The sequence below is a fragment of the Cervus canadensis genome, chromosome 12, assembly GCF_019320065.1.
Source record: "Cervus canadensis isolate Bull #8, Minnesota chromosome 12, ASM1932006v1, whole genome shotgun sequence".
NCBI classification, from domain to species: domain Eukaryota; kingdom Metazoa; phylum Chordata; class Mammalia; order Artiodactyla; family Cervidae; genus Cervus; species Cervus canadensis.
The window spans coordinates 6,156,529-6,183,919 of record NC_057397.1 but is presented as its reverse complement, the minus strand read 5'-3'; the positions used below and the strand labels follow the sequence as shown (position 1 = coordinate 6,183,919).

At 46.0% G+C, this 27,391-nt stretch overlaps 1 protein-coding gene across 2 annotated transcripts in view; it reads left to right on the top strand.

The window, feature by feature from the left end:
• Positions 1–27,391, top strand: part of FAM135B (family with sequence similarity 135 member B) — a 248,968-nt gene that overhangs the window by 206,852 nt on the left and 14,725 nt on the right. For both annotated transcript variants that reach the window (XM_043484174.1, XM_043484173.1), the window contains exons 8-13: positions 7,655–7,808; positions 10,197–10,246; positions 17,607–17,762; positions 18,778–18,851; positions 22,419–22,573; positions 23,687–25,706. In XM_043484174.1, the coding sequence (XP_043340109.1) occupies positions 7,655–7,808; positions 10,197–10,246; positions 17,607–17,762; positions 18,778–18,851; positions 22,419–22,573; positions 23,687–25,706 (2,609 nt within the window). The remainder of the gene's footprint in view (positions 1–7,654; positions 7,809–10,196; positions 10,247–17,606; positions 17,763–18,777; positions 18,852–22,418; positions 22,574–23,686; positions 25,707–27,391) is intronic.

Here is a 27,391-nt window from a genome sequence, read left to right as displayed (position 1 = left end):
CCTAGGCTTGAGACTGTGAATTACTTTCCCCACATCATGTCTGCTCATCTGTCCAAGCCTGGCAACTCTTCTAACCCTTTGCTCCTGCTAAAGGAACCTCTGTGGGTTACCAGTAAGAGGGTGATAGGAACGACTTTGAATTTGTGATTTCTATATGTTAACCATTTTTGGTAAGAAATACTTGTAACTCAACTAACAGCTAGTCACCATGATCCAGTGCGTTGGGACACAAAACTTGGGAACTGTTAACTAAGGTGCCAGCAATGTGCGGTGTGTGTGCTCTATCAGTCATGTCTGACTCTCTGCAACCCCGTGGACCGTAGTCCACCAGACTTCTCTGTCCAGGGGGCTTCCTGGGCAAGAATACTGGAGTGACTTGCCATTTCCTCCTCTAGAGGATCTTTCCGACCCAGGGATCAAACCCAGGTCTTCTGTGTCTCCTGCATTGGTAGGCAGATTCTTTACCACTTGGGAAGCCCAGCATCAATGTACTGCTGACAATTAAGAGGGCAGAAAGTTAAAGCTGTTTTCCTGGAATTGCAGCTAGTTAGTTACAAAGTGAAGGTTAGTATAAGGAGGTTTTGATTCCTCTTGAAATCTGTAGAGCTAGTTTCCTTTGAAAATTGAGGCTTTAACCAGGATTAGAAGCTTAACTCTTCTGCCTCCTGGATGTGTGAACACAGACTCTTTCAACTCCCTGAAGCTCAAATCGAAGATTAAATTCAGCATTAAGACTAGGAATGTGTGGTTTCCAGTGTCAGACTGTATCTGCATTGCTGGTCTGCCTTTGTATGCCATGAGACCTGCAAACAAGTTATTTGGTATTTACCATTCTGGAGTTCAGTTTCCCAATCTATAAAGTGGGGATAAATAATTGTGCTTATTTCATTGGGTTGGTATATGAATTAAATAATTCATACATATAAAACACTTATTGCCTGACATTTAATAGAGTTAAATAATAAATGTTGGCTATGTATTAATGATGTTGCAGTTATTATTGTTATTTTCTTATTGGTTAAAACAAAGATAGTGGTGAAAAACTCGCTAAATCACCAAGAAGAGGAATTCAGGAACCAGAAATTAGTACCAGGCACACAGCAGGCATACAATGAACAGTTGTTGTTATTGAGTAGCTAAGTCGTGTCTGATTCTTTGAGACCCCGTGGACTGTAGCACACCAGGCTTCCCTGTCCTTCACTATCTCCTGGAGCTTGCTCAAACTCATGTCTATTGAGTTGGTGATGTCATCCAACCATCTCATCCTCTGTCACCCTCTTCTCCTGCCCTCAATCTTGTCCAGCATCAGAGTCTTTTCCAGTGGGTTGGCTTTTCTCATCAGGTGGCCAAAGAATTGGAGCCCCAGCTTCAGTATCAGTCCTTCCAGTGAACATTCAGGGTTGATTTCCTTTAGGATTGACTGATTTGATCTCCTTGCAGTCCAAGAACTCTCAAGAGTCTTTTCCAGCACCACAGTTTGAAAGCATCAGTTCTTTAGGTAAGTGTTTCAGGTTCAGAGACATAGCACACTGTCTAACCTCAACGTGTGCATGGAGGTTTGGAGAGAGAACTTTACAGAAATAACTGGTCTAATGAGGTATGTGTAAGGGACCTGAGAGGAGGGAGTAGTTGGAGAAGCTTCACAAGGGAGAGGACATTGATCTGATTCTTGGTGGTGAGCTTCAAGCAGCTCCTTAAAAGAAGGAATAGCAACTAGTGGGTTCTGGAGTGAAACAAGAGGCAGCCACTGACCCTGGAGTTGTGACTGGGGCTTGAGGCCTTGGATGCCATTCTAAGGAATATGAATTCAATCTTGTAGACAGTGTCTGTGTGCTCAGTCGTGAGTTGAGATCACTCAGTCGTGTCTGATTCTTTGAAACCCCATGAAGTGTAGCCTGCCAGGCTTCTCTCCCCATGGAATTTTTCCAGGCAAGAATATTGGAGTAGGTTGCCATTTACTTCAGGGGATCTTCTCAATCCAGGGATGGAAACTGTGTCTCTTTCGTCTCCTGCATTGGCAGGTGGGTTCTTTTCCACTAGCGCCACCTCAGATGTCAGTGGGGATGCTCTAAACCAACTTGAATATAGTAGTGCTGCAGATGAAAGGTGGTACCTGGGCAGTGAGAATGATTAGAAGGATGTGGTAGTAATTAAAGTAAGCTATAGAGAAGACTCAAGGGAGAGCAGAGGCAAGAGTGTTTTCAAACTTTCAAGACTTAGATTCTTGAGATGAGAGAGGTCTGGAGTCTAGAGGAACTCCTTGGCTTCCTTAAATGTTGGGCAAGATGGGTCCATTGACAAAGACCAGAGGGAAGAGAAGGATCAGGTAAGAGGGACAGTAATCTCCTTTAAAAAAAATTAAAAATTTAACTGGAGGATAATTGCTTTACAATGTGTTGGTTTCTGCTGTAGAACAATGTGAATCAACTCTAAGGATACATACATCCCCTCTGGCTTGAGCCACTTTCTCGCCTCCCCCCATCCCACCCTTCCAGGTCATCACAGAGCACCAGGCTGAGCTTCCTGTGCTATCAGCAGCTTCCCACTAGCTAGCTACTTTACACATGGTCGTGTATATATCTCAATGCCACTGTCTTAATTCATCCCACCCTCTCCTCTGCCCGCTGTGTCCACAAATCTGTTCTCTACATCTGTGTCCCTATCCCTACTCTGCAAATAGGTTCATCAATATCATTTTTCTAGATGCCATTTGTTGTTGTTGTTGTTCAGTTGCTCAGTCGTTTCTTTTTGCAACTCCATGGACTGCAGCACACCAGGCTTTCCTGTCCTTACCATCTCCCGGAGCTTGCTCAAACTCATGTCCATTGAATCAATTATGCCATCCAACCATCTCATCCTCTGTCATCCCCTCCTCCTGCCTTCAATCTTTCTCAGCATCAGGGTCTTTTCTAATGAGTCTGTTCTTTGCATCAGGTGGCTAAAGTATTGGAGCTTTAGCTTCAGCATCAGTCCCTTCAATGTATGTACATTAATGTATGATATTTGTTTTTCTCTTTCTGACTTACTTCACTCTGTATAACAGGTGTTTTAAGATGCCTTTGTGACAACAGGCAAGCTATCCAATCAGCAGTTTGGAATAGGGATCTAGAGATCAGAGCAGGGATTAGATGCAGAAATGTAGGTTTGAGAGGCATGCATATAAAGGTCTGATTTGATGGAAAGTTTAGCTATCTTCATTAGGTAATAAATGAAGGAGAAAGAAGAACTTCCTAACTAACATTTAACAGATACCTAATATAAACCAGACACTGTACTAAACAATTGAACTTATTATCCCCATTTTCCATGTTTGGAAACTGACATTTCAGATATTGAAGGACTAACTTAGTCACATGGATAGTCCTCAAGCAAGGAATAGACCCTATTTGACTTTGGATTCTGTGTTCCAACAAAACTTTATCCCTGCACAGCTCCCTGAAGAGTTCCATTAAGTTAAAGTCCACTTGTCAGTTTCTACCTGGTTGACCGTGGAGGTGCGAGCTGCATAATTGATAGATGGGTTTTCAGAGGCCGTCAATGGATGTGTCATGATTTTTAAATTTCCTTTTGGTGTACCCTGGCATTGCACTGAGCCATCACAGAGGTCTGTGTTTTACCCAGTGGTTTTGTTTAGTCCTTAACCCTAATAGACCATACTGTGATCACCCCTTTTATGCACATGTTGTACAGATGACCCGATGGGGGTGGGCCCTGGCCAGGAGTGCCTTCCATTGTGGGTCTGCTCACAGCCTCGTGTTTGGCTCACCCTGCATGAATCCTGTTGTATTCTTTAGGGTTTCCATTCCAGACCGTTGATCAGGAGGAAGGCTAAAGAGTTCTTCCTTTGTGCTGGGAAGATTGGGCAGGATTTTTCATTACACTTCTTGCAGTTCTATTAGGAGTGTAGTTTCCTCCATGCTGTCTCTGCAGGCCTGGAGGGTCAGCAAATGGAATTTTCTATGGCAAATCTAATCACTCACTTTCCAAATGTTGTGCCATTGAATACTTATGGAAAATACCTTTTGTTTTGTTTATAGTAATAGGCATATAATATCCAGGCATATTTTATTAGGATTTCTCTTTGGGTTAGCATTCTGACTTCATATTATCTCAGTAATCACGTTGAATCAGCCTTCTGAAGATTCTCCAACATTCTCTATATGTCTCTCTGCATAAGAACATCTGTCTAAGATTCGTGTCTAGTCTGAAAAGTGGAACTTAATAATGGACTTTATAGATCCGTTGCCTCATCCATGGGTCCTGGAGCACTGTCAAAAGGAGGCCTTGGTGATAGGAAAATGCACTTGTGAGCAGGACTGGAAAACGGAGGGTTTCGGGGGTGTTGGAAGCAAACAAGCTGGGAACTCAGAGCCACTGGATCCGATGCCTTTGTTAATCCTCTGTTGCTTTTATTTCTGCTTAGTCACAGCTGAGGGAGGCACTGCAGGGCTTGTATTCAGGCCTCTGTCACAGTTAAGCAGAGCAGCTGTCCTCTGCCAGCGTGGTTCCCAGAAGCACACGTGGCAGGTGAGCAAGGACTGCCTTCACTGAGCACCTGAACTTGAGAATCCTTCCTGCTGCGGGCAGAAATGCAGCAGAATCACTGTATTCTTTGAGCCACAGCCTTTAACCTGCGAAATGGGAATTGCAGTCCTATCACTTATTTGGTCTGAATAGAAAGAACTTCAAGGCATAAGTGGTAAAAATAAGTAAAAGAGAAATGTCCCGGAACATCTTCCAGTGTGAGTCTGCCTGTTCTAGGACATATGTGCATGTAAGTGCATGGAAATATACATCAATATGTATGCACATGGAAGCTTCATAGAAGGATGTACAAGAAAATTACTGGACTCTGGGGAACAGGGAACTTTATATTGTTTTTCCTTTGGTAATATTGAATTTTTTTTTACCATATTATATTTTGAAAATCAAAGTGAGAATATCTGCCTTATAAGGTGCTTGTTAAGGATCCAGTGAGATACAGGGTGATGTGAATGTCTAGGTGGTTTATGAACAGTGAATTATTTCTTGCTCCGTAGACCTGGAGAGTCCAGCACACACACTCCCTGCTATGCACAAGCTTCGCTTGTCTTCCCACAACTGTACTGGCTTCTGATCTTAATATAATAGGAAAGATGAGACTCAGGAATATACAGATTACCCTGGGCCCCTGGTGACTACAGGTGTCCTGGCTGGGTTTTCTGCTTGATGAAATGGAGAAGTCTTTCAATGCCAAAGCTTGTTGAATGTCTCTCTTCAGTTCAAATCAGTAGGGACCTCGTGAGGCAAAGCCAGGGTTAATTTGAGGTGCTCGGGAGTGAAGCACACTGCTGGGACTTTCCATAGGGAATTCTGTGATGTCCAGTTTCCACCTTTAGATATGAATCTCTCCTTCCTGCTCTACCAAGGACAATGGTGGCCAATAGTGGGTGGCCAATTCCCTCTGTGAAGGCTGCTCTGTCTGAGAGAGCAGCTGACCAAGGTCACACCTCCTCCCTGGGTGACCAGTAACAGTTAGTGCAGGAGTACAAAGGCCTGGCCAGAGAGCTCTGCAGGTCCAGAGCTCCCCCTGGGGTTGACTGAGGTCTCTGTGCCTGCAGGAGGGTACAGTGGGCTCCTCCCTCTGCTCCCCCCCCATGGGTGTTGCTCCCCAGAGCACACACCACAATCTTCCTGCAGGCTGATGTCTGTCTTGCAGTCTTTTACCAGGGAATTCAAAAAGTAATTTGATTGCTTTCGAATTGTGGCACTGAAGAAGACTCTTGAGAATCCCTTGGACTGCAAGCAGATCAAACCAGTCAATTCTAAAGGAAACCAACCCTGAATTTGCACTGGAAGGACTGAGGCTGAAACTCCAATACTTTGGCCACCTGATATGAAGAGCCAACACATTGGAAAAGACCATGATGCTGGGCAAGAATTGAGGGCAAGAAAAGGGGGTGATAGGGGATGAGATGGTTGGATGGCATCACCAACTCAGTGGACATGAATATGAGCAAACTCTGGGCGATAGTGAAGGACCGGGAAGCCTGGCATGCTATAGTTCATGGGATTGAAAAGAGTCAGACATGACTTAGTGACTGAAAAACAACAAGGAATTAACCTAAAACTATCTCAGAGACAGGTGACGGCAGATCTGACTGAGACTTCCAGCCAGGTTTCCTAATTTGTACCACTTTGCATTCCATGACCCAGCAATCATGATGTAGTGATGAGAGTGCATGCAATTGCACCCACCTTCTCGACACCATTGGGAGTAGAGGAAGTTCAGATGGCTGTTGACCCCTATCAGACCTGCTCTGCCCCCACTGCACCGACTCAGCCCTCTCAGAAGGAGGCAAGGGAGAAGGGAACAATGAGGGCAGGAGGCTGCCTCATGGACAGCACGCAGGTCAACTCACAGGAGCCCAGAGGATGTAGTTCCGATAACATTTTACCTGTAGTTTCACCCAGCAGGACAGGCTAGGAAGCACGGGATGGTGAAGAGACATTCAGTTGCTCCATTCATAGCCACACGAGCCATAGATTCCTACACCCATGAAATTCTGCTCAGTACTCTGTGTGTGTGCGTGGGTGTGTGCTAAGGTGCGTCCAACTCTTTGCGACCGTATGGACTGTAGCCCGCCAGGCTCCTCTCTCCATGGGACTCTCCAGGCAAGAATCCTGGAGTGGGTTGCCATTCCCTTCTCTAGGGGATCTTCCCAACCCAGGGATAAACCCATGTCTCTTATGTCTCTCGCATCGGCACCTGGATTCTTTACCACTAGCGCCACCTGGGAAGCTCACAGTACTCAGTACCTCTGTTTTTCTGTCCAAACCCATTCTCTGAGAATCCTATCTCTCGTTTTTAAATCCTTCCTGAAATTCACCCAAAGTCATCCTTCTCTGGTGGGGTTGCAAGAAATTCAGAACTGTCCTGGTCCTCCTCCATCATGTCTCGCCTACAAGTAACTTGTGGACTCAGGCATATTTTCCTCTTCAGATAAATGACTTGTGATGTGTCATTATGGGTGTGATGTGTCTTACACCTGCAAACACAGTATGCAGCATTCTCAAACTCCATGGTCACACCCACAGCCTCTGACACTTTCAACACTGAGAGCTGAAACCCACCGACTTCTTATTTTATCGCAAAGCATTTTTCTCCTCAGCACTGTGCTCTTCATTAACCAATACAGAGGTCTTTTTTTTTAAATTTATTTTTATTAGTTGGAGGCTAATTACTTTACAATATTGAAGTGGGTTTTGTCATACATTGACATGAATCAGCCATGGAGTTACATGAATACAAAGGTCTTTCTCAATGCCTTCTCTCCCTGTGAAAAGGAGCCCCCTCTTGTCGGTCACGTGGCTGCTTCTTACAGTGGCAAGAGAAAGAGGCTTACAAGAGGGGGCGACATTCACTTGCCCCAAACCTGTGAGGTCCATGCCCTCATCATGGTCATCATCATCATCTAAGGTTGTTATTACTATCATTATTGCTTTAATTTGAAAATTATTAGACAGAGACTTGGCCAATTTCAGTGGGTTTCCCACGTAGAAGGGTAGGGAGGAGACTCCAGCTCTTCTGCTGGAGTCTTGACCATCTTCACCAGTTTTCTCAGGACCAGGCCACAGGGTGGTCCTCAGCTTCTGCTTCTGTTTCCCCCCACAGGGGAGCTTCTATGTGCCCTCCGAGAACTGCATGCAGCACGCTTACAAGTGGCACCGGGAGCTGTGCTTCCTGCTCTTGCACGCCTACCGGGGACTCCGTGCCTACTTCCTGACCATCCTGAGAGACATCCCGGAGCTGCCACGCATGGAGCTGGGTAAGGGGCTGGGAACTTACCTGCGGGGAAACTCACCCCTGCAGCTGTCCCTCCGCTCTCGGGCTGGGGCCCTAGAAGAGTCAGCACGCTCTTGTAAATGTCACAGTAGCAAGCACTGTTTCGGGTGGGTTTGGTTTGGTTTTTGTTTTGGTGTTTTGGCATTTTACATCATTCTAGCAAGAGGACATCTTGGGCATGTCAATGCAGGAAAAGACACATGTGCCTCTAGTCATCATGTTCATTTACTCATTAATTCATTCATCCACCAAGTTATTAAATTTATTAAACATGTATTAAACACCTACTCTGGGTACATAATGTGAAGTTGCTTTCTAAGGGAAAATGCCTGTTTACAGCCTTTTTCTTAATGAGGCTGTAGCTACGGGATTGCAACTTACAAGAGTGTAAAACAGTCCAAGAAATACCTACATGTATGTGTTTAATGGGTGATTAGAGAAAGCTCTCAGTAGCATCATCTTTGGTTTTCCAGGGGTGAATTGCTCCTTGTCCATCATCAGACATCGTGATCGTTGGGCCCCCTCCCTCTTGACTGACAGATGGTGGGACTGCAGCTCAGAGACGTGAAATGACCACTCGGTCACACAGCCTGGTGTGGCAGGACGAGGCAGGAGCACAGAGGTTCTGTGCTCAGGGCAGCCTTTTATATCAGGTCACACTCATTCACAGCAGGTGGTGGGTCATAGTTCTGCTCGAAGCCCCCTAAAGAGGCCCTTTGTCCTTAGAACAGAAGCCAGGCCCTCAACCTGGTGCGTGCTTCATCGCTCCAGTCGTGTCTGACTCTCTGCGACCCCATGGACCGTGGCCTGCCACGCTTCTCTGCCCATGGGATTCTCTAGGCAAGAACACTGGAGTGGGTTGCCATTTTCTTCTCCAACTCGGCCTGGTTTTCACAGTTAATAACAGTCCTGCTGCGGGGAACCTCAGCGTCTCTCCCTGAGCCCTGAGATCTCACCTGCGGAGCGAGTCATAGCTTTGGTGGGATCGATAGCCTTGTGCATCGTCTGTTATTACACTGAACACACCACGCAACAATCGTGTAGTTTCATATTTCTCTTCCCCACTAGGCTGGGGGTCTTTAATGGCAGAAGCTGGACCTGAGCCCAGACCTCTCACATCCAGTGGTTGGTGTGCAGAATGAAGGAGTAGGTGCAACATTGTAGTTGTTGCCTTGACCTCTGGTGCCCTCTTACCATCTGGGTTTTGTCAGCTCTAAGGCCCTCTTTTGAAAAAAAAAAAAATATATTTGGCCACACCATGTGGGATAAGGGATCTTCGTTCCTTGACCAGGGATTGAACCTGTCTTCCCTGCACTGGGAGCGCAGAGTCTTCTTAACCACTGGACTGCCGAGGAAGTCCCTCTCATGCTGTCTTTGAAGCACATGATCTTGGAGTTGAAATTTTTCAGGGCAGATGCACTCAAAGGAGACCCGCACAGCTCAGAACCAGTTTAGCTCAGGCAGAAAGTGAAGACAGTGTACTCATAGTTGGCTTCTTGCTTCAACATTTTTTTTTTTTACCCAAAAGAACTGAATTTATTTGTTCATTCTCTCACTCACCATATTTTTATTGAATGTTTACTGTGTACCGGGCATTGTGCCAGACCCCAAGTCACAGCCATGGACATGGACTAAAGTAGCGGGTTGAGGGCAGCTGCCAGGTGGGCAAGCGTGTGCCCACTCATGAGGACCATCGGAGCTGAAGGTTTCCTTGCTCTCAGCTTTTCAACGATGCTTTCATTAAAACTCATGCTTCAGCCACATGAAAGTTCTCATCACAGCCTCTTGAAACTAGGGAGAGTTCAAACACAGGCAAAACTGTGAAACCGCAAATGGCCAGATTGCACCCAGCTCCAACTGAGAAGACGGCAAGGTTGCAGGCTCCTCTGCTGCCTGTTGGGAAGGTCGTGATGAGGTGGTGGTGCTGAGCAGGAGGCTAGGCTCTGCCACCCCACTTTCCTGGACTTCTGAACATCCAGCTGTGTGAAGGGGATCTAGGTCTAGGTCCCAGATGTCAGGACCCAGGTGTGTGTGTGTGTGTGTGTATGTATGTATGTGCACACACGCATACCCACAAAAGCACAGCAGAATGTGGGATTGTTTTGGACCTCACTAAGTGAACCTGGGGATCTTCTGTTTCTCAGAAATGCACACATGGAACATGTTGACTTTAACCCAGGGTGACATCACATGGCTTCAAATCATGCTTTTTATTAACAGGATCTTTTAGACCCAAAAGATGACAGGAGTCCACAGAGCCTGTAATTTTTCTGTGACGTCAATGCTGACTTGAAATCTGTGCTTCTTTCCTTCCATTAGCAATTCCACAGTTCAGTATGTGTCTGTTTCATTGTTTTTTTTTTCTTTCTAGAGTCACTTGCTGTTGAAGAAACACTCTCTCAGCTGTGCTCAGAGCTACAGGTAATCAGGGAGCTAACTCCTTGGTTCTGAACGGCAGTTATTATATGGGGCAGAGTTGCTTGCTTGGTGTAGAGATCAGAGATGAAAAGACACAACTGGTAACCTCCTGTTATATCTTCAACTGAAGAAACAGTCTCCTATCCCACTGCCCTAAATCTCTGGGTCTCTTAGACATCTATTGTGTGCCCGGCCATGTGCTAGATATTTTGAAAACACCAAACAGGTTAACAGGTCTTGGTTTCCCTGACATTTACACTATTTATTGGGGTTCCCCAGTGGCTCAGTGGTAAAGAATCCGCCTGCAATGCAGGAGCCACAGGAGATGTGAGTTCCATCCCTGGGTTGGGAAGATCCCCTGGAGAAGGGCATGGCAACCCAGTCCAGTACTTTTGCCTGGAGAATCCCATGGACAGAGGAGCCTGGTGGGCTACGGTCCAGAGGGTTGCAAAGTCGGACATGACTGAAGCACCCTAGCACTCACACTTTTTATTGTCCATTACCCATCCACCTAACAAATGTTTGTTGACTTTGGGTTATGTGCTTCTCATGGAGGGTGACAGAAATCTTGCACCTCGGCTTAGATGGCTCACACTTGGCATGAGGCTAGCTTCAATGATGACAATGATATTGAAACAGTGATGTATGTTCACCAAAAGTTCATCAAGCATGTACTAAGAGTTGTGCTTAATAAGTACTCAACTGATGCAAACAGTTGTTTACAGTCTCTGGAGCACTGTTACGTCCCATGGTGTTGGAAGGTCTGGGTGAACACGGTTATCCTCATGTAATGAGAGGCACATGAGGTGGAAGGGAGCATGCCCTTCAGGGTTGGTGACATGGCTAATCCATGTCTGGGTAGGACTTGAGATGGTCTCATTGCAAACTAGCATTTCTGTCTTTTAAACTAGTGTTTCTTATCCCTGGCCTTTTAGTAGAAATACACTTGGACTAACATCTTGACCTGCGTCGCATCTAACCTGGTTGAAAGAGAGGAGGTGGGAGTGGAGCTCATGGGTTTGCGTTTTTCATTAAAAGCTCCCCAGATATTAAAAAATCAAAACTGCATTGAGGAATCACCTCACACCTGTTAGAATGTGCTGTGCTGTGCTTAGTCGCTCAGTCGTGTCTGACTCTTTGTGACCCTCCAGGCCCCTCGGTCCATGGGATTCTTCAGGCAAGAATATTGGAGTAAGTTGCCATGCCCCCCTCCAGAGGACCTTCCCAACCCAGGGATCAAACCCAGGTCTTCCACATTGCAGGCAGATTTTTTACCATCCTTGCCACTAGGAAAGGCCACCTGTTAGAATAGCTCTCATCAAAAAGACAAGAAGTACATGCCGGCAAGAATGTGGAGAAAAGAGGACCCTTGTGCACTGTTGATGGGAATGTAAATTGGTGCAGACACTATGGAAAACAGTATGGAGGTTCCTCAAAAAAATTAAAAATAGAACTACCATACAATCTAGCAATTCCAACTTCTGGGTATTTATTCAAAGGAAATGAAATCATGAAGAGATATCTGCACCCATGTGTTCATTGTAACCTTATGTACAATAGCCAAGGCATGGGAATACCCTGAATGTTGACCTGAATGCATAAAGAAGATGCACTGTGTCTATGTGCAGTGGAATATTATACAGCCACAAAAGAAGGAAATCATTATATTTGTGACAACATGGATGAAACTTGATGGCATGATGCTGAGTGAAATGAGTCATTTGGAAAAAGACAAATACTATATTATCTCATTTATATGTGGAATCTTAAAAAAAAAAAGGCTCATAGGAAAAGAGACCACATTGGTGGTTGCCAGGGGTAGGGGTGGGTGGAGGTGAGGGAAGCAAGCGAAGGTGGTCAAAAGGTATAAACCTTCCATTATAATTAAGTTCTGGGAATGTAATATATAGTATGGTGATTGTAACACTTCTTTTATTATATATTCAAATTTACCAGGAGAGTAGATCTTAGAAGTGCTCATCACAAGAAAAAATTTTTTACCTCTATGAGGTGATAGGTATATTAAATAACTTTATTGTGGCAGCCATGTTGTTACCAACTAGGGTTCTCGGCTTTCTTAATCAATAGAAATTGATCAGAGGCCAGACAGGGAATTCAGCCAAGGCTTTATTGGGGTCCCTGCTGCAGAAGGAGGGAGCGAGAACAAGTAACAGGTTCCCTTGCTTGCTCACTCCCCAAGGTGGGGGCAAGCTGGTTCTTTATATGGGGTGAGGGTAGGGTGTGTCCAGGGCCAGGGGAAGGGCTTAGGTGTTGTGTCCACCCCTTAGGAGGTGTCATGTGCAGGGGGCATGCGCAGTACCCTGCTTTTGCCCCAGGCTCTTCAAAACTGGCAGTTGGGTTTTGGTCTCTTTGTATTTTTTGTCCGGAATTTATTTCAAGTGCCCATGCACCCATTACTTGTAGTCTCACACAGTTTCTTTGTATTTATCGCTGGAGGAGAGGGGTGTCCAGATGCAGGCGTTGCAGCACTGCTGCAGAGGGTCCCAGGTCCCAGCCTGTGTTGGGGCCACAGAATACGCGTGCATCATCATGCTGTGTGCCTGAAATGCACATCCCCCAGGTGCTGCCCCCACGGCAGCCGCGAGTGCCTGGGGTCGGGGGACACAGGTGTGTCCCCATTCATTTTGTCACAGAGGAGCATGCTGCCCTGAACCACCAAGGGTGGACCTGGGGCCTGAACCCAAGGCCATCTGGGAGGCACTGCGGTACTGATGCATTTGGTCCCCGCAGTGGTTCAGGCGACAACTCGGGCTGCTAGACATACTTCACGAAAAGCCAGTGGGTTGCCTGCCTGCTTTGCACGGAGCCCACAAGCTGCAGGGAAATGGCCCCTGGTTTTGAGTGATGATATTGCCGCAGACTTGAATCTGGTTCAGAGTAACCAGATTAGCTGCAGGGAGGGAGGCAGCCGGGTGTCAGGGAGGGAAAGGGGGAGTTCGGGTGTGCACCGGGCTGCTCTGTGGTTTGCGGACGGGCTGGCCCGCTGCTGGGAGTGAAATGAAAAGAGCTCCCTCTCTAGAACCTTCCTAAAAGGCACATCACTGCCCACAGGGTGTTTAGAAGCAGGGCATCACCACCAAGTGGTCAACCAAACACATGGTCACAAACATCCATTTCAAGGGTGGACTCCGAAGTGGAAACGGTTTCGGGTGATTTAAGGCAATTTGAAAACAAACACAGAGCTCTGCAGTCACAGAGCAATTCACCTGCACTTTTTTTTTTTTTTTAATTTATTTTTATATTTTGACTCTGCCATGCAGCATGTGGGATCTTAGTTCCCCAACCACAGATCGAACCTGTTGCCCCCTGCTATGGATCCGTGGGTTCTTAACCGCTGGACTGCCAGGGGCGTGCCTGCACTTTTACTCTATGTGAATCTTACTCACATTTCTTAAGCACCTACTATGTGCCGGCTACTCTGTTGGGAATACAGGAAACACAAAGATGGCAGAGAGCTTCCCAGGACTAACAGCCCACGTGAGGCAGGAGCTGTCGGTAGCATCACTGCTGGACCAGGAGCATAAGATGGGGGGCAGGGCTTTGGGAGCACAGGCAGCTCTCGGTGAGGTCAGGAGAGAGGCAGGGAGGGACCAGCATGCAAAACCAGGGTGAGACTGGACCTGATGGAGTGCCACGGGTGCTTGGGACCCGGGATGACTGCAGGGTCGGGGGGGGTGGGGGCATTTGAAGCCGGCTGTGGGAGGCTGGGCTGGAAAGGTGAGCTGGAGCAGCTGGTCAGGGGCCCTGCTGTGCAGTGCCTTAAGAAAGGACAGATTGTGCTCTCCGTAATGGATGGAAAGGTTCTAGTGAAACTCAGCTACATACGTCGGTACAGCAGACGGGGTCAAATCATGCAGAGTATCCACCAAATCCTGATGTTTGGGTCCTACCTTCAGAGATGAGCCTAAAGCCTTTATGGTCTCCCAGTGATTAAGTTTGGGGCTTTGGGTGGTGCTAGTGGTAAAGAACCTGCCTGCCAGTGCAAGAGACTTAGGAGATGTGGGTTCGGTACTTGAGTTGGGAAGATCCCCTGGAGGAGGGCATGGCAACTGACTCTAGTATTCTTGCCTGGAGAATCCCATGTTCAGAGGAGCCTGGCGGGCTATGGTCCATAGGGTCTCAAAGAGTCAGACATGACTGAAGCGACTTACCATATGATTCAGTTTGCACCCAGGACTGAGGCCCATGATGAGAGAACACAGTTAGTTTAGGGGATATGAAGCAGGCTTTTCTCCACCTGACCCCTGCTTACCTTCAAGACACAATGCTGCCATCACCTCCTCCAGGAAGCCTTCCACGACCTTTTTACAGTATTCAGGACCCGTCTCTTTCATAGCACTTTGTAGGTTTAACTATGGAGATGGATAGCTATAACTGGACCATGTGCCTCTTCCAGGACTGGATGTATTTATCTTTGGCTCCCCAGAGCTCAGCATCCTCCAAACTCACAACAGTCATCAGTAAACTGCACAAGGGGGTGGGGGTCAGGGACGATTGAGCAAAAGAGCTTGGCTGGGCCCAGGTGAACAGCAAGAGGGCAGTCGCAAAGCAGAACAGGTGTGTGTTTGCAGGCAGCTTCCCCCGAAATGGCACTGGGTCCAAGCTGCCTCCTTGTTAGCTTGAAGGGTTTCTCTTTTTCTCACCAGAGAGACCCTTCCACGCCCATCATCTGTAATTGAACAGGCCCAGGCCTCTGTGAGGGTAGGAAAGTCCTCTTGTGGCTTAATTAGAAGCTTTCTTAATCTTATCTGGAGCCATTTCTGTCATCAACTAGGGGAAAAAATAATTCTCGCAAAGACACATTTAATGAATGGCTTTGCCTTTCCTCTGGTGGCTGAGCTCAGAATTCATGCTGCGTTTGCCAGTATTGCTGAAATGGAGGGTGGGGAGGGCTGGGGTGGCAGGATAAGAAGCCCAGTGAGGGAAGTTCAGTTGCTGAGGCCCAGGTGCCTCTCAACAGATGCAGGATCACCCATTTACTCAGAAAAGAGCTGCTGAGTTTTCATCGTCCATCAGCTGTGGAGAAGGTACAGATAATATTGAAAAGGATAAACCTCAGCGCCCAGGCCAAGCAGGGCACTGAGCAGTACCTGGCAAGTGGTACCCTGAGAGTGGTCTGTGCAAGGTCAAGCAGACTTCAAGGAGAGGAGGGCTGGTCTTACACTTGAAACACAGTAGAAGTTTCAAAAGAACCATCAGAAACAAGGCAGACTGATGTGTGTATATGTATGACTGATGCATTTTGCATCTAAACTAACACAACATTATTAAGCAGTTCTAATAAAAGTTACTTTGAAAAGAAAGAAACAAGGCAAACTGCATTGGCTCTGGAAACAGTTCCCTGGTGTACAACAGACAGGTCCAAAGAGGTAGAGAGAAGAGGAAAAGAGATTGGAAAATGGGAGGAGACCTTCCAAGGAGAAGTACAAGCTGATCAAGGGTCTGGTGCTTGCAAAGAGCTGTGTGTTCAAGTTGATGTGGCTGGAGCCATGGGTAGCCCCAGGCCGGAGATACAGCTGGGAACATGATCAGGGCAAAAAGTGCCCTGTGCTAATGCAGGAGCTTGATGTCCATTAATGAGGGTAACTGGTTGGAGAACTTAAAGATAAGCCTTACTCTCCAGCCTAAAGGTTTTCCAGTGGCTGACTGTGTCCCTCACCCTCCAGGTCCTTCCTTTTCTGACTCTTAACATTTTGGGTCATGGATTATGGGCCTGAATCAAGACTGAACATCCTGTTTTCTCCCTGACTCCCAACAGAACCAGTGATGGAAGCAATGCTTCCATGAGAAGAAAGTAAGGGTTCTTTCGTTTTGGAGTTTTGTACCTTGTGTCTTCATCAAAGACATATCTTTCCCCGTGGAAGAAGCAGCTTAGAGATGCTACAGTTAAATGATGCTTTGTATCTGGAAGCTAGTCATTAATTACAAAGCTGCAATACCCAACAATTAAAGACCCTTACTGGGTGTCAGATTTCTTCTTCTCTGTTTTTCTTGCTCTCAGATGCTTTGCTCCACCCTCTGTGCATTATGCTAGTGTCAGCTGTTAGTCCAAGAAGAGTGAAGAGAACTTTCAGTGTTGCAAGCTAGGCTTTGGACATCATTATGTCCAATAAACAGTTATTTGCTTTGCACCTTCATTTTGCAGATGAGAAACTGAGGCACCCAGCAAAGAAGGAGCTCAGAGAGAAGTTTGAAATGGCCATGGTTATGTATCTTTGCATTATTTTCCAGGGCAGATAGATCCCTATACTCTTTTTTTTTTTCAATGTTCTTGAGTTCATGTTTAACCATATCTTAAGGATGAGGATACTATATACATTTGTATTGAAGTATTGTTGAATTATAATATTACATTGATTTCAGGTGTACAACATAATCTTTGATATTTTATAGATTATACTAAATTTAAAGTTATTCTAAAATATTGGCTCTACTCTTCATGGTAAAGTCTCCTTCCTACCTCCTGCCCTGGATGAGGCTCTCTGGAGGCAGAGACACTCTCTTATTCATCTTCGTGTCCCCATGTATTCTAAGCATGTGCCTGGGTCATGGGAGATGCACTTTAAATTATTGGTAAATAAATGATGACACCTAGGATTCAGTGTTAGGCTTGGACCACTGGTTCTCTGGCTAAACTCAGAGATGTAATCTCTCTCTCACCACTCCAGAATAAAAGTCACCCCCAAGCAGATGGCTGTCCTAGCTTTAAACTGAAGCTAGCCCGAGGTTCCTCCACCAGCTCCAGGCCCTGTCTAGGCTGAGTCCTTCAGGCTTTCATTAAGGCAACCTAGGATTCTCCTTAAGAAATGTGAAGTCATGGCAGCAAGTTGGTGCTGGGTCTGTGGAGCCCAGCCATGTGGAAATCACCTAGCGAGTTAGATGCTGTGTGTGAGGTTATAAAGACTTTACCGTTTCTCAGGAGATGTTTTCCAGCACCTACTCTGGAAAGGCAGCATGGTGCCCTGGCTTTGTGGGGGGATGATCTTACAGCTCAATCCCAGCTTTGTGTGACTTTGGGTATGCTCTATTTAATTCTCTCGTTTTACTTTTGTGTAAAATGATGGTTACAATAATTCTAACAAAGGTTCATTGTAGAGATTAAGTAGTTCATGTGTATATTTAAAAAGACGCTTCATGTTTTACTTACCAAGTACTCGCTGTTAATAAGTGGAAGCTATCGTGATGGCCAGATACTGAGTTCAGAACATAATGGGCTATAGGGGAGAGTCTGGAGAAAGAGAGAGATTCATTACAAGCCAAGAAGCCAGTAAAGGCTTCAGAGGAAGACGGCAGAAGCTGCATGGAGCAGAGGTCCTTCACTGCAACCCTTTTGCCTCCCCAGATGTTGAATAATCCAGAGAAGATAGCTGAGCAGATAAGTAAGGATCTTGCCTGGCTGGCCTCCCACCTGATGGCCCTGTGGACCCAGTTCCTGGACACAGTGACACTGCACTCCCAAGTGACCACTTATCTCACCCAGGAGCATCACACCTTGCGGGTAAGGGGTCAAACAGTATAAGTTCTGTAGTCACATGGCAGAGATATCTCAAGGAAGCTTTTCAACAGTTGGTTCATTGGGCAGAATAAAAGTCAGGATTGGCTTCTGTCAACCCAAGTGCTAGTCCTGACCCACCATGAACTTGCAGAGAAATTTTGTGAACTTCCTTTGGTTCTCAGTTCTTTGCTCTGAAAGTTGCTCAGTCCTGTCTGACTCTTTGTGACCCCATGGAATCTACAGTCCATAGAATTCTCCCAGGCCAGAATACTGGAGTGTGAGTAGCCTTTCCGTACTCCAGAGTATCTTCCTGACTCAAGAATCAAATCTCCTGCACTGCAGGCAGATTCTTTACCAACTGAGCCACAAGGGAAGCCCATTTGCTCTAGGGAAGTTCTTTGCTCTACTGTTCATAGAGTACCAGCCTTGGCTACCAAGTGATGGCGAGCCGATCTTAAAGAATATGATGAAGTGCTTTGAAAGTATTTTGAAGTATCTTCACATGTCATCCATTGTTCTTAAGGCCATTTTTTTTTTTTTTTTTTTTGCCACCAGGTGGAAGTGCACAGGGGGTGGGGACTCATGCTTAATAAAAGATGTTGGTCTTTTCATTTCCAGCAAGAGGACAGAGAGCTGTCTACAAAATGCATAGTGGACACACTTACATGACTGATTTTGCACCTTCTATTTCATCTGCATTTATTTATGGCCTCTGTTTTCAAGCTTTTATTCTAGTAGAAGAAATAAGACCTAAATTTAAGAAAACGACAGAATGAAAAACAAGAGTAGATCAATAAACATGTGTTCAATTGTGTCCATAAATCAGGTTTGTGTTAAGAACTAGAAATTAGAGAGGGCAGCTGTGGAGGGCAGAAAGGTGTTTCAGAACCTCTGGGTTGTGGGCTCAGCTCTCCTCTTAATATATATTACTTCCCTCATTGAGCCTTAATTTCCTGTTAAAAAATGAAGGCCAAACCCACCCAGTGAGTCACGTTGTTTATACTGTTTTATTCTTCAGGTCCGAAGGTTTTCCGAGGCCTTCTTTTATATGGAGCACCAAAAACTTGCAGTCCTGACTTTTCAGGAAAATCTGTAAGTAACCAATGGCATGTCCACATCATACCGTGAGCGCCAAGGACATTCTTGTTCAAAGTTAGCTCTTCCCTTCATCCCTGGTCATGAAGGAGAGAGTCTGCCCATCTCCTTACATTCAGGTGCATTTTCTCTGAAGGCAAGAGCCAGACAGATTGCTGAGGCTGGAGCTGGCAGGTGGCAGAGAAGGTCAAGAGCCAGAGTTTTTGCTATTGTTGAGTATCATGATGTTTCTGTAGACAGATTCGAAACTTCCTAGGTCCTTGAAGACATCTGTGCTGAGTCCTCTTTGCGAAATGAATCAGGAGCAGGTGGTATGGCCACAAGCTATGTCAGGGAAAAAAAAACCCACAGAATTCGCCTGAGACTTTGCAGCAGCTATGAAATGCATTTAGCATAAGAATTAATACTGAACTACCTAATTAAGAGGATAGATGGGAAAATGTAAAAATGCTCAGAAAAGTCAGAGGGTTCACAGAAGATGAGGTCATTGTCTCTCATTTCCCTGGTGGGCAGAGTCACTGCTTCCTGCTTCCTCCAAGATGTTTGGTCTTGGCTACACAAGTTTAGAGGTTTCTTTCTGTTTCCAAATAGTATGTTTGCCTCCAAAATACATTTGGATGGAATAATGTTTGAGATGCCCCAGTAAATCCAGCAGGAGAAACACTGAAATTCATCTATCACTTAGGACAGACCTGAAGATCTTTTCACTTTCTTTTTTGCACCTGTAAAACCTGTATGTAGTCATGTGTGGATGTGAGAGTTAGACCACAAAAAAGTCTGAGGGCCAAAGAATTGATGCTTTCAAACTATGGTGTTGGAGAAGGTTCTTGTGAGTCTCCTGGACTGCAGTGAGATCAAACCAGTCAATCCTAAAGGAAATCAACCCTGCATATTCATTGGAAGGATTAATGCTGAAACTGAAGCTTCAGCCACCTGATGCAAAGAACCAACTCATTGGACAAGACCCTGATGCTGGGAAATATTGAAGGCAGGAGGAGAAGGGGATGGCAGAGGATGAGATGGTTGGATGGCATCACCAACTCAATGGGCATGAGTTAGAGCAAGCTCTGGGAGATGGGGAAGGACAGGAAAGCCTGGCGTACTGCAGTCCATGAGGTGGCAAAGATTCAGACTCAACGGAGCAACTGGAGAACAACCTGTATGTCAATGTAGTATGGCTAAAGCATTACTTAGAGGTTAGGAATGTTTTGGCCAAAATGATTAAATACCACTTTTCTGAGGGTGTAGCATTTGAGCAGAGACTGGGGTTATACTATAACTCCAGGTCTGGGAGTTGGTGATGGACAGGGAAGCCTGGTGTGCTGCAGTCCATGGGGTCACAAAGAGTCAGACACGACTGAGCAACTGAACTGAATTGGGGTTATAATAAGTCATATCCTGATATGAGAGAAGACTGTTGAGTCAGAGGGGATAGCTGGTGTAAAGATTTCTTATATGGGAACATAAGGTGTTTGAAAGCATCAAGAAGCAGGTACAGCTACACTGGAGTGAGCAAGTGGGAGAAGTAGGGTAGGACCCAGCCTATGTGGGATCTTATGGGCCAGGATAAAGAATTCAGACTTCGCGCTGTGATAATTATAACTAACGTCTTAAAAACTGGCAAGTGGCTATGGTGGAAAGACCTTGGATTTCACATCTCATATGCATGTTTTGAAATCTTGATCCTGGAACTTACGCTACTTGTGACATCTGACTGGTTACTGAGCCTCTCTTAGCTTGTACTTAGGTGTAAAAGGGAGATTCCTTTATTCAGCAAGTGCCTATTTAGTGTTGACTGTGGGCCAGACACTAGTTTGGGCATTGGACATCCAGCAGTGAACCAAACAGACACATTCTCACGGAGCTCATATTTTAGTAATGGAAACATATTTAAGCATAAATAAATAAATATGCTATGCCAAATGTAGTAAATGCTTTGGAGAAATATATCAGTGTGGCAGGCTGTAGAAGGTGCTATTTCTCTGACATTTCAGAGATGGGCTCCCTGAGGAAACATTTGAGCAGAGCTCTAAAGCAGGTGAGGGACTGAGCCCTGCAGATACCTAAGTGATTATATCATTTGTCCCATAGTGTAACTTCAGATATTAGAGAAATTGATTACCGTTCAATTAGTAGTAGATATTAACCTATAATAAAGAGCATACACTAGGATAGCAATGATGCTACGTAGGAGGAGGTAAACTTAGAAGACTCTTGAGAGTCCCTTGGACAGAAGGGACATCAAACCAGTCAATCCTAAGGGAAATCAACCCTGAGTATTCATTGGAAGGACAGATGTTGAAGCTGAAGCTCCAATATTTTGGCCACCTGATGCGAAGAGCCAACTCACTGGAAAAGACCCTGATGCTGGGAAAGATTGAGGGCAGGAGGAGAAGGGGCTGACAGAGGATGAAATGGTTAGATATCATCAGTGACTCAATGGACATGAATTTGAGCAAACTCTGGGAGATAGTGAAGGACAGGGGAGCCTGGCGTGCTGCAGTCCATGGGGTCACAAAGAGTCAGACATGACTTAGTGACGGAACAACAACAGAAGTTTTAGTTAGGTCCTTAAGAATAAGAACTATATCCTAAAGGGGTGGGATGGAGGGGTGGGAGGGAGGGTCAAGAGGTAGGGGATTTATGTTTACTTATATTGTACATTGTTGTATGGCAGAAACCAACACAGCATTGTAAAGCTGTTATCCTCCAACTAAAAGTTAATTTAAAAAAATAAAAGAATAAGAACTATAGAATTAAGAGGGAAATTTTATTTCAGATTCAGGTCCTAAGTGCTGTGAACAGAATTAAACCTTAGATTGAGATAGTGAACATGGGCTCCGTGACGCTGGCAACTCAGCATGCACACGGGCATTCTCATCTAGGAGTCAGAGATGGAGGGGAGGGAGGTCATGCTGTTTGCATCAGAGACAGAACCATCCTCCCAAATCAGGGTGGACAAGTGAAACTCAGCTGTCAAGGCCTGTCTTGTTCAAGCACAGACTAGAGTGTGTCTCTCAAGTAATAGGTTACAGCCATTTAGTGAACTGTGAAATTGTCTTCATGGCTTTGGAACAACACTTTTTAAATGAAATAAGATAGGCCAGGTAGTAATAAGAAGCTTTTGTTTCAGCATGTGTGTTTCTGGGAGTGTGTGTGATTGTACTGGGTGGTCATGGAAAATGAAGGGCATTTCTTGCCACGGGGTGCACTATTTAAAAAGTGTTTAAAAGTGACGTAGAACTGGTTAGTAGCAAGGGTATGTTTTATCACCCCTCTTCCTGTTTGACCACTGCCAGCCGGTCATTTTCACACGGGAAGGAAGTGTTCAATGACAGTTTGTTGAATGAATGAATGTGAAAATGTTGATAGTATGAAGACCTATAGCCAGGGCTTTGGGGGCTGGATAGGTAGCTGGGAATAAAGGAAGGGTGGATAGACAGATGGCAATTGTTAGAGTCTACTGGACATCTTCTAAATGCTGTCTTGGGATGAGAGGAAAGGGGCAGCAAGATTAAAACCTTTAAATCACCCCTGGATGCTCACCGGGTCCATGTTCCCCAGGATCCAGACCCACAGCCAGCTGTCCCTGGATATCCGGAATTCAGAGTACCTCACCACCATGCCCCCGCTGCCCGCAGAGTGTTTGGACATTGACGGAGATTGGAACACCCTGCCCGTTATCTTCGAGGACAGATATGTGGACTGCCCAGCCACAGGTGTGTCTTTTTAGTTTTGGAAAAACTCAGGGTTGGAATTACCATTGGGTTCCCACCGGCTATTCTGCTTACATCCCAATAGCCATGGGAACAAATCAGTGAGGTGTTTTGTCAGTTCATAGAGGAGAAACAGGAACTAAGATTAAGCTTGTTATTGGAAGTGACTTCACCGCAGTGAATGGACAAACTCATGGAACTCAAGGACAGTTACAGGAAAGACCTGCTTCTGGACTTCTGGGGTGGGATGTGGGAGGGAGGTTCAAGAGAGAGGGGACGTTGTGTATAGCTGTGGCTGATTCATGTTGATGTATGGCAGAAAATCCAACACAGTATTGTAAGGCAATTATCCACCAATTAAAACATAAAAGTCTGGGTGACTTCTGAAAACAGTGCAGTGTCTCAAACAAAACATGTTATTGGGTTTTCAGTTAGTTGTACCCTGACATCTAGTGTCTACACTGTGCATGACAGCTTGAATGTGTATAAGCTCCAGAGATAGCAGCCAACCCAGCTGCTCAAAACAAGCACAAAACATTGGCTTGTGTCTATCTGTGTGTGTGTGTGTGCGTGCGTGCATACACACATGCACGTGTACAGGTGTGTATATATATGTATATATCTATGCTAATATGTTATATATATGTTAATCTTCATTATATTTATGTGATTGAACTACAGAAAATATATTTAAAATAAGCACCACTGTCTGTCAGAACCCAACACGAGTAACTGACATCCTTTGTTATTGTTTAGTCGCTAAATCATGTTCAACTCTTTGAAGCCCTAGGCACTGCAGCCTGTCAGGCTCCTCTGTCCATGGGATTTCTCAGGCAAGAATATTGGAGTCCATGGCCATGCCCTTCTCCAGGGGATCTTCATGACACAGGGATCGAACATGCACCTCCTGCATTGGCAGGTGAATTCTTTGCCACTGAGCCACCAGGGAAGCCCTTCTTACTTGTGAAATTTCAGGAATTTAGAGGTTATCTCTCAGGGTCAAGGATCAAGGAATAGAGTGCAGACAATCTCTTTATCATACAATCAGGTGGATCACTTGTGAATGTAGAGTCTGAAGAGTATAACACATTTTTCTTTCTTTTTTTCTTTCCGTAGGATGTAATTTGAGTATTTACCCTAATTTTGATGTTCCAGCAACAAGTCCAGCAATAATGAACCTAAACAACAGAGAGGAGGACCTTGTTGTAAATAGAAAATCACCTTTGAGGGAAAGCCTTGTCTTGGCCTCCATGAAACTGCCCCGCACGGACTCTGGTGAGGAGGTTATTAGGTGTCCCGGGCCCAGTAAGAAGGCCGCCACACCCGGTCATGCAGACGTGTGCTCTGAGTCTCAGGTATATCTGACGGTAGGTGAATTCCAGAGCAAGGCAGGTGTGCCTGAAGTTGACCATCAGACTGGCCCAAGGTCTGATGTTGGGGGGCATCCGCTGGCAGATGAGGACCTGCCCAGGAGGAGCCCTGGTCCAGAGGATGGCCAGGCCCCAGCGCTGACCTACATTGACGTGAAATCTAGCAATAAGAACCCCTTCAGAGCAGAACCCACAGTGCTAACTGGTGCCCAGCACGAGAGTGGGTGCTCCAGAGACAAGCACGAATTTGGCAGAATTGAGCGAAGCAAAGGGGTGGCAGGTGGAAGTCATCACAGTGCCGTCTTTTCAGAGAAAACCACCCTGCATGAGTTAAATTGTCTAGGAAAGGGAGTGGACCAAGGGAGCAAGATGGTGCTGCTGAGTCTGAAGGTCACGCCCTCGGAGCCCTGCGAGCCCCTGCACTCTTCTTTGAGGGACCCCTTGGACATCAAGGGTTTGCCAAAGGACCCTCACGCAGAGGAGAAGGAGGAAGTGTCTGTCCTCTCTGGGGTCATCAAGAGATCTTCTTCCATCATCTCTGACTCAGGCATTGAGAGCGAGCCAAGCTCCGTCGCCTGGTCCGAGGCTCGCAGCAGAACCCTGGAGCTACCCAGTGACAGGGACTTCTTGCAGCAGCTGGTCCGGAGACACGCCCTGCACAGAAACTCTCTGGAGGGGGGGCACACCGAGAGCAACACGAGCTTGCCTAGCGGGATCCAGGCCTCTCTCACGTCCATCAGCTCTTTGCCTTTTGAGGAGGAGGAGCGGGAATTGGCACTCACGAAACTGACCAAGTCAGTGTCCGCGCCCCAGATCAGTAGCCCCGAGGAGTCTGCCGAGGATGTGGACTCCACGAGGCATGGGGGTGGTCCTTCTGAAACTTCAGCCGTGCCCACCGAGAGCACCGACCCCTCCGGACGCTGCCTTCGACCCAGCGATGGCCCCGCAATCCCGGAAGCTGGGGTTGACCATGCCCTTGTGGAGGAAGTCTCAGATGCTGACAACCTGCAGGGCCCCAGTTACATAGATATCCCCAAAGGTCAGGAGGATCGGTTTGACCCCCAAGGCTCCTGTTGTCTGGATGGCAGGACTGACAACCCTCCAGGTGTTGAAACCAAAGGTCTGGGTTTAAAAATACCACGCCTCCTCGGACCTGCAGCGCCTGGGCACAGAGCTTTGCCCAGAGAACCCGTGGAGACCCCGAAAGGCGTGCCTGGAAACTCTGCTGCGGGGACAGGGGCTCCTCTCGACAGCGGCATGCTGGGCGTTGAGAGTCTCACCCACCCCAAGGTGCCTGACGTGAGCTGTGCAGCCACCGCCAAAACCATCGACGTGGACTCTGCAGGGGAGCAAAGCAGCTGCCCTGGCCTCGTGGAGGATACGGCGCCGAGCAGAGGAGCTGACACCTGCCCAGAGGCTGTCCGTGAAGCAGACACCGCGGGCTCCGCTGTGACTCAGTCCGTCCCCTCCCAGGTTACGGGGAACCAAGAGCCCAGGGCAGGCACCTCCATCATGCTGTCCCACGTGACCTCTTCAGAGACCTTCTCTCTGGACAGCCTGAAACCTGTCGAGGTCGTCAACCTATCTGTGTCTTGCACTGCCACCTGTCTCCCTTTCCCATCTGTGCCCAAGGAGACCCCTGCCAGGGCTGGATTCTCCTCCAAACAGACCCCGTTCCCCATCACGCATCAACCTTTGGGTTCCTTTGGAGTCGTTCCCACCCATTCCAGGAAGCTGGAGGAGGAAGTCAGCGAGAGGATGTTCAGGTAGGTTTGCTGATGGCCAGCTTCTATCCCAGCATCATCTTTCAGACTTTCCCACATATTTCTCAGTTTCATGCATACTGTGTCAGGATGGCGTATCAGGTATTTTCTGATTTAAATAAAGTAATATACTCCTCTTGTACAAGTCAGGAATGTAGAATAGTAAAAGGAAGTAAAAATGATCAATAACCTCATCTCTCAAATACAGCCCATGTGTAAGTTCTTTTATGTTTTTTCCTATGTGCATTTTTATGTATATATTTTGTTGTTCTTCTTTAGTCACTAAGTCATGTCCAACTCTTTTCGACTCCATGGACTGTAGCTGGCCAGGCCCCTCAGTCCATGGGATTTCCCAGACAAGAACATTGGAGTGGTTTGCCATTTCCTTCTGTAATGTATATATTATTAATTTGCAAAAGTAAAATAATTTTTATAAACTCCAAGTTTTTTCCAGCTTCATATATTGGAAACATCTTTCTATGTTTATAAATCTATTTTGCATTACCATTTTAGTGTTTAAATAATATTCCATTGTATAAATGTACCATGAATTATTAACAAAATCCTTTAAAGATAAACCGTAAATGTTTTTTTCAGTTTTTCTTATGATGAACAACCTCTGTCTTTACACAATTCCTTTAAGAGCCGTTTGAGAATAGGACTAATTCATCAGATTTTCTTCCTAAACACCTCTTGGGTGATTATTAAGTTTATCATTTCTTCTGAAATGCCAGAATCCATCCCTTTATCCTTGTCTTGGGTCCGTATTCATAGCAGTCCTTCCCCTATAAACTATGCATTTGATTAAATATAGTATTGAATTATCTAACCAAAATATCCCATTTCACTCACTTGTTCAAAAAAGTGCTGAACAGTTACACATTTATAATATCTCCAAAAGAAATTGCACAGACAGGTAAACTTTGGATCCTGTGTTTTGCGAAGACTGTTAAATACCTAGTAATGCCCATGTCATCAGTTTAATTAACACATGGCAGGCACTGTCCAGTACTGGCTCGTGTCCTGTGCCCCCAGCCTAGGAAGGAGGTGGAGAGATGACAGAAGCAAATGAGGGCAGCTGCGTACATGGGGTGGTTCATGTGTGCACAGCTGAGCCAGAAAAAGAAGGACCTAATTTTTCTGTGGAGCTATCAGTGTGGATGGAAATGAATGGTGGCCAGGAGCAGCTGTTTAGAGATGACACCTAAGTGGAGGAGAAACTATGAGACATCATGTTGATGACAATGATGGTGGTGATGATATGGCTGGTAATAGATTTCATCTTTTTTTTTTCTTCACTATTTAATCTGTTTCAAGTACTATATTAAGCATTTTGCATTGATTATATCGCTTCATACACAAAACAAAGACAACTTCATGAGTTCAATGACGGTGTGATGCCCCTCTTTTTTTACAAATGAGGAAACAGCACAGGGAGGTTAACAGTTGGCCCACAGGTGGTTGTTGCGCTCTTTAGTCACTAAGTTGTGTCTAACTCTTTGCCACCCCATGGACTGTAGCCCACCAGGATTTTCCATCCATGGGATTTCCCAGGCAAGAATACTGGAGTGGGTTGCTGTTTCCTTCTCCAGGGGATCTTCCCAACCCAGGGATGGAAGCCACGTCTCCTGCATTGACAGGCAGATTCTTTACTACTGAGCCACTAGGGAAACCCCCAGATAGTAAGT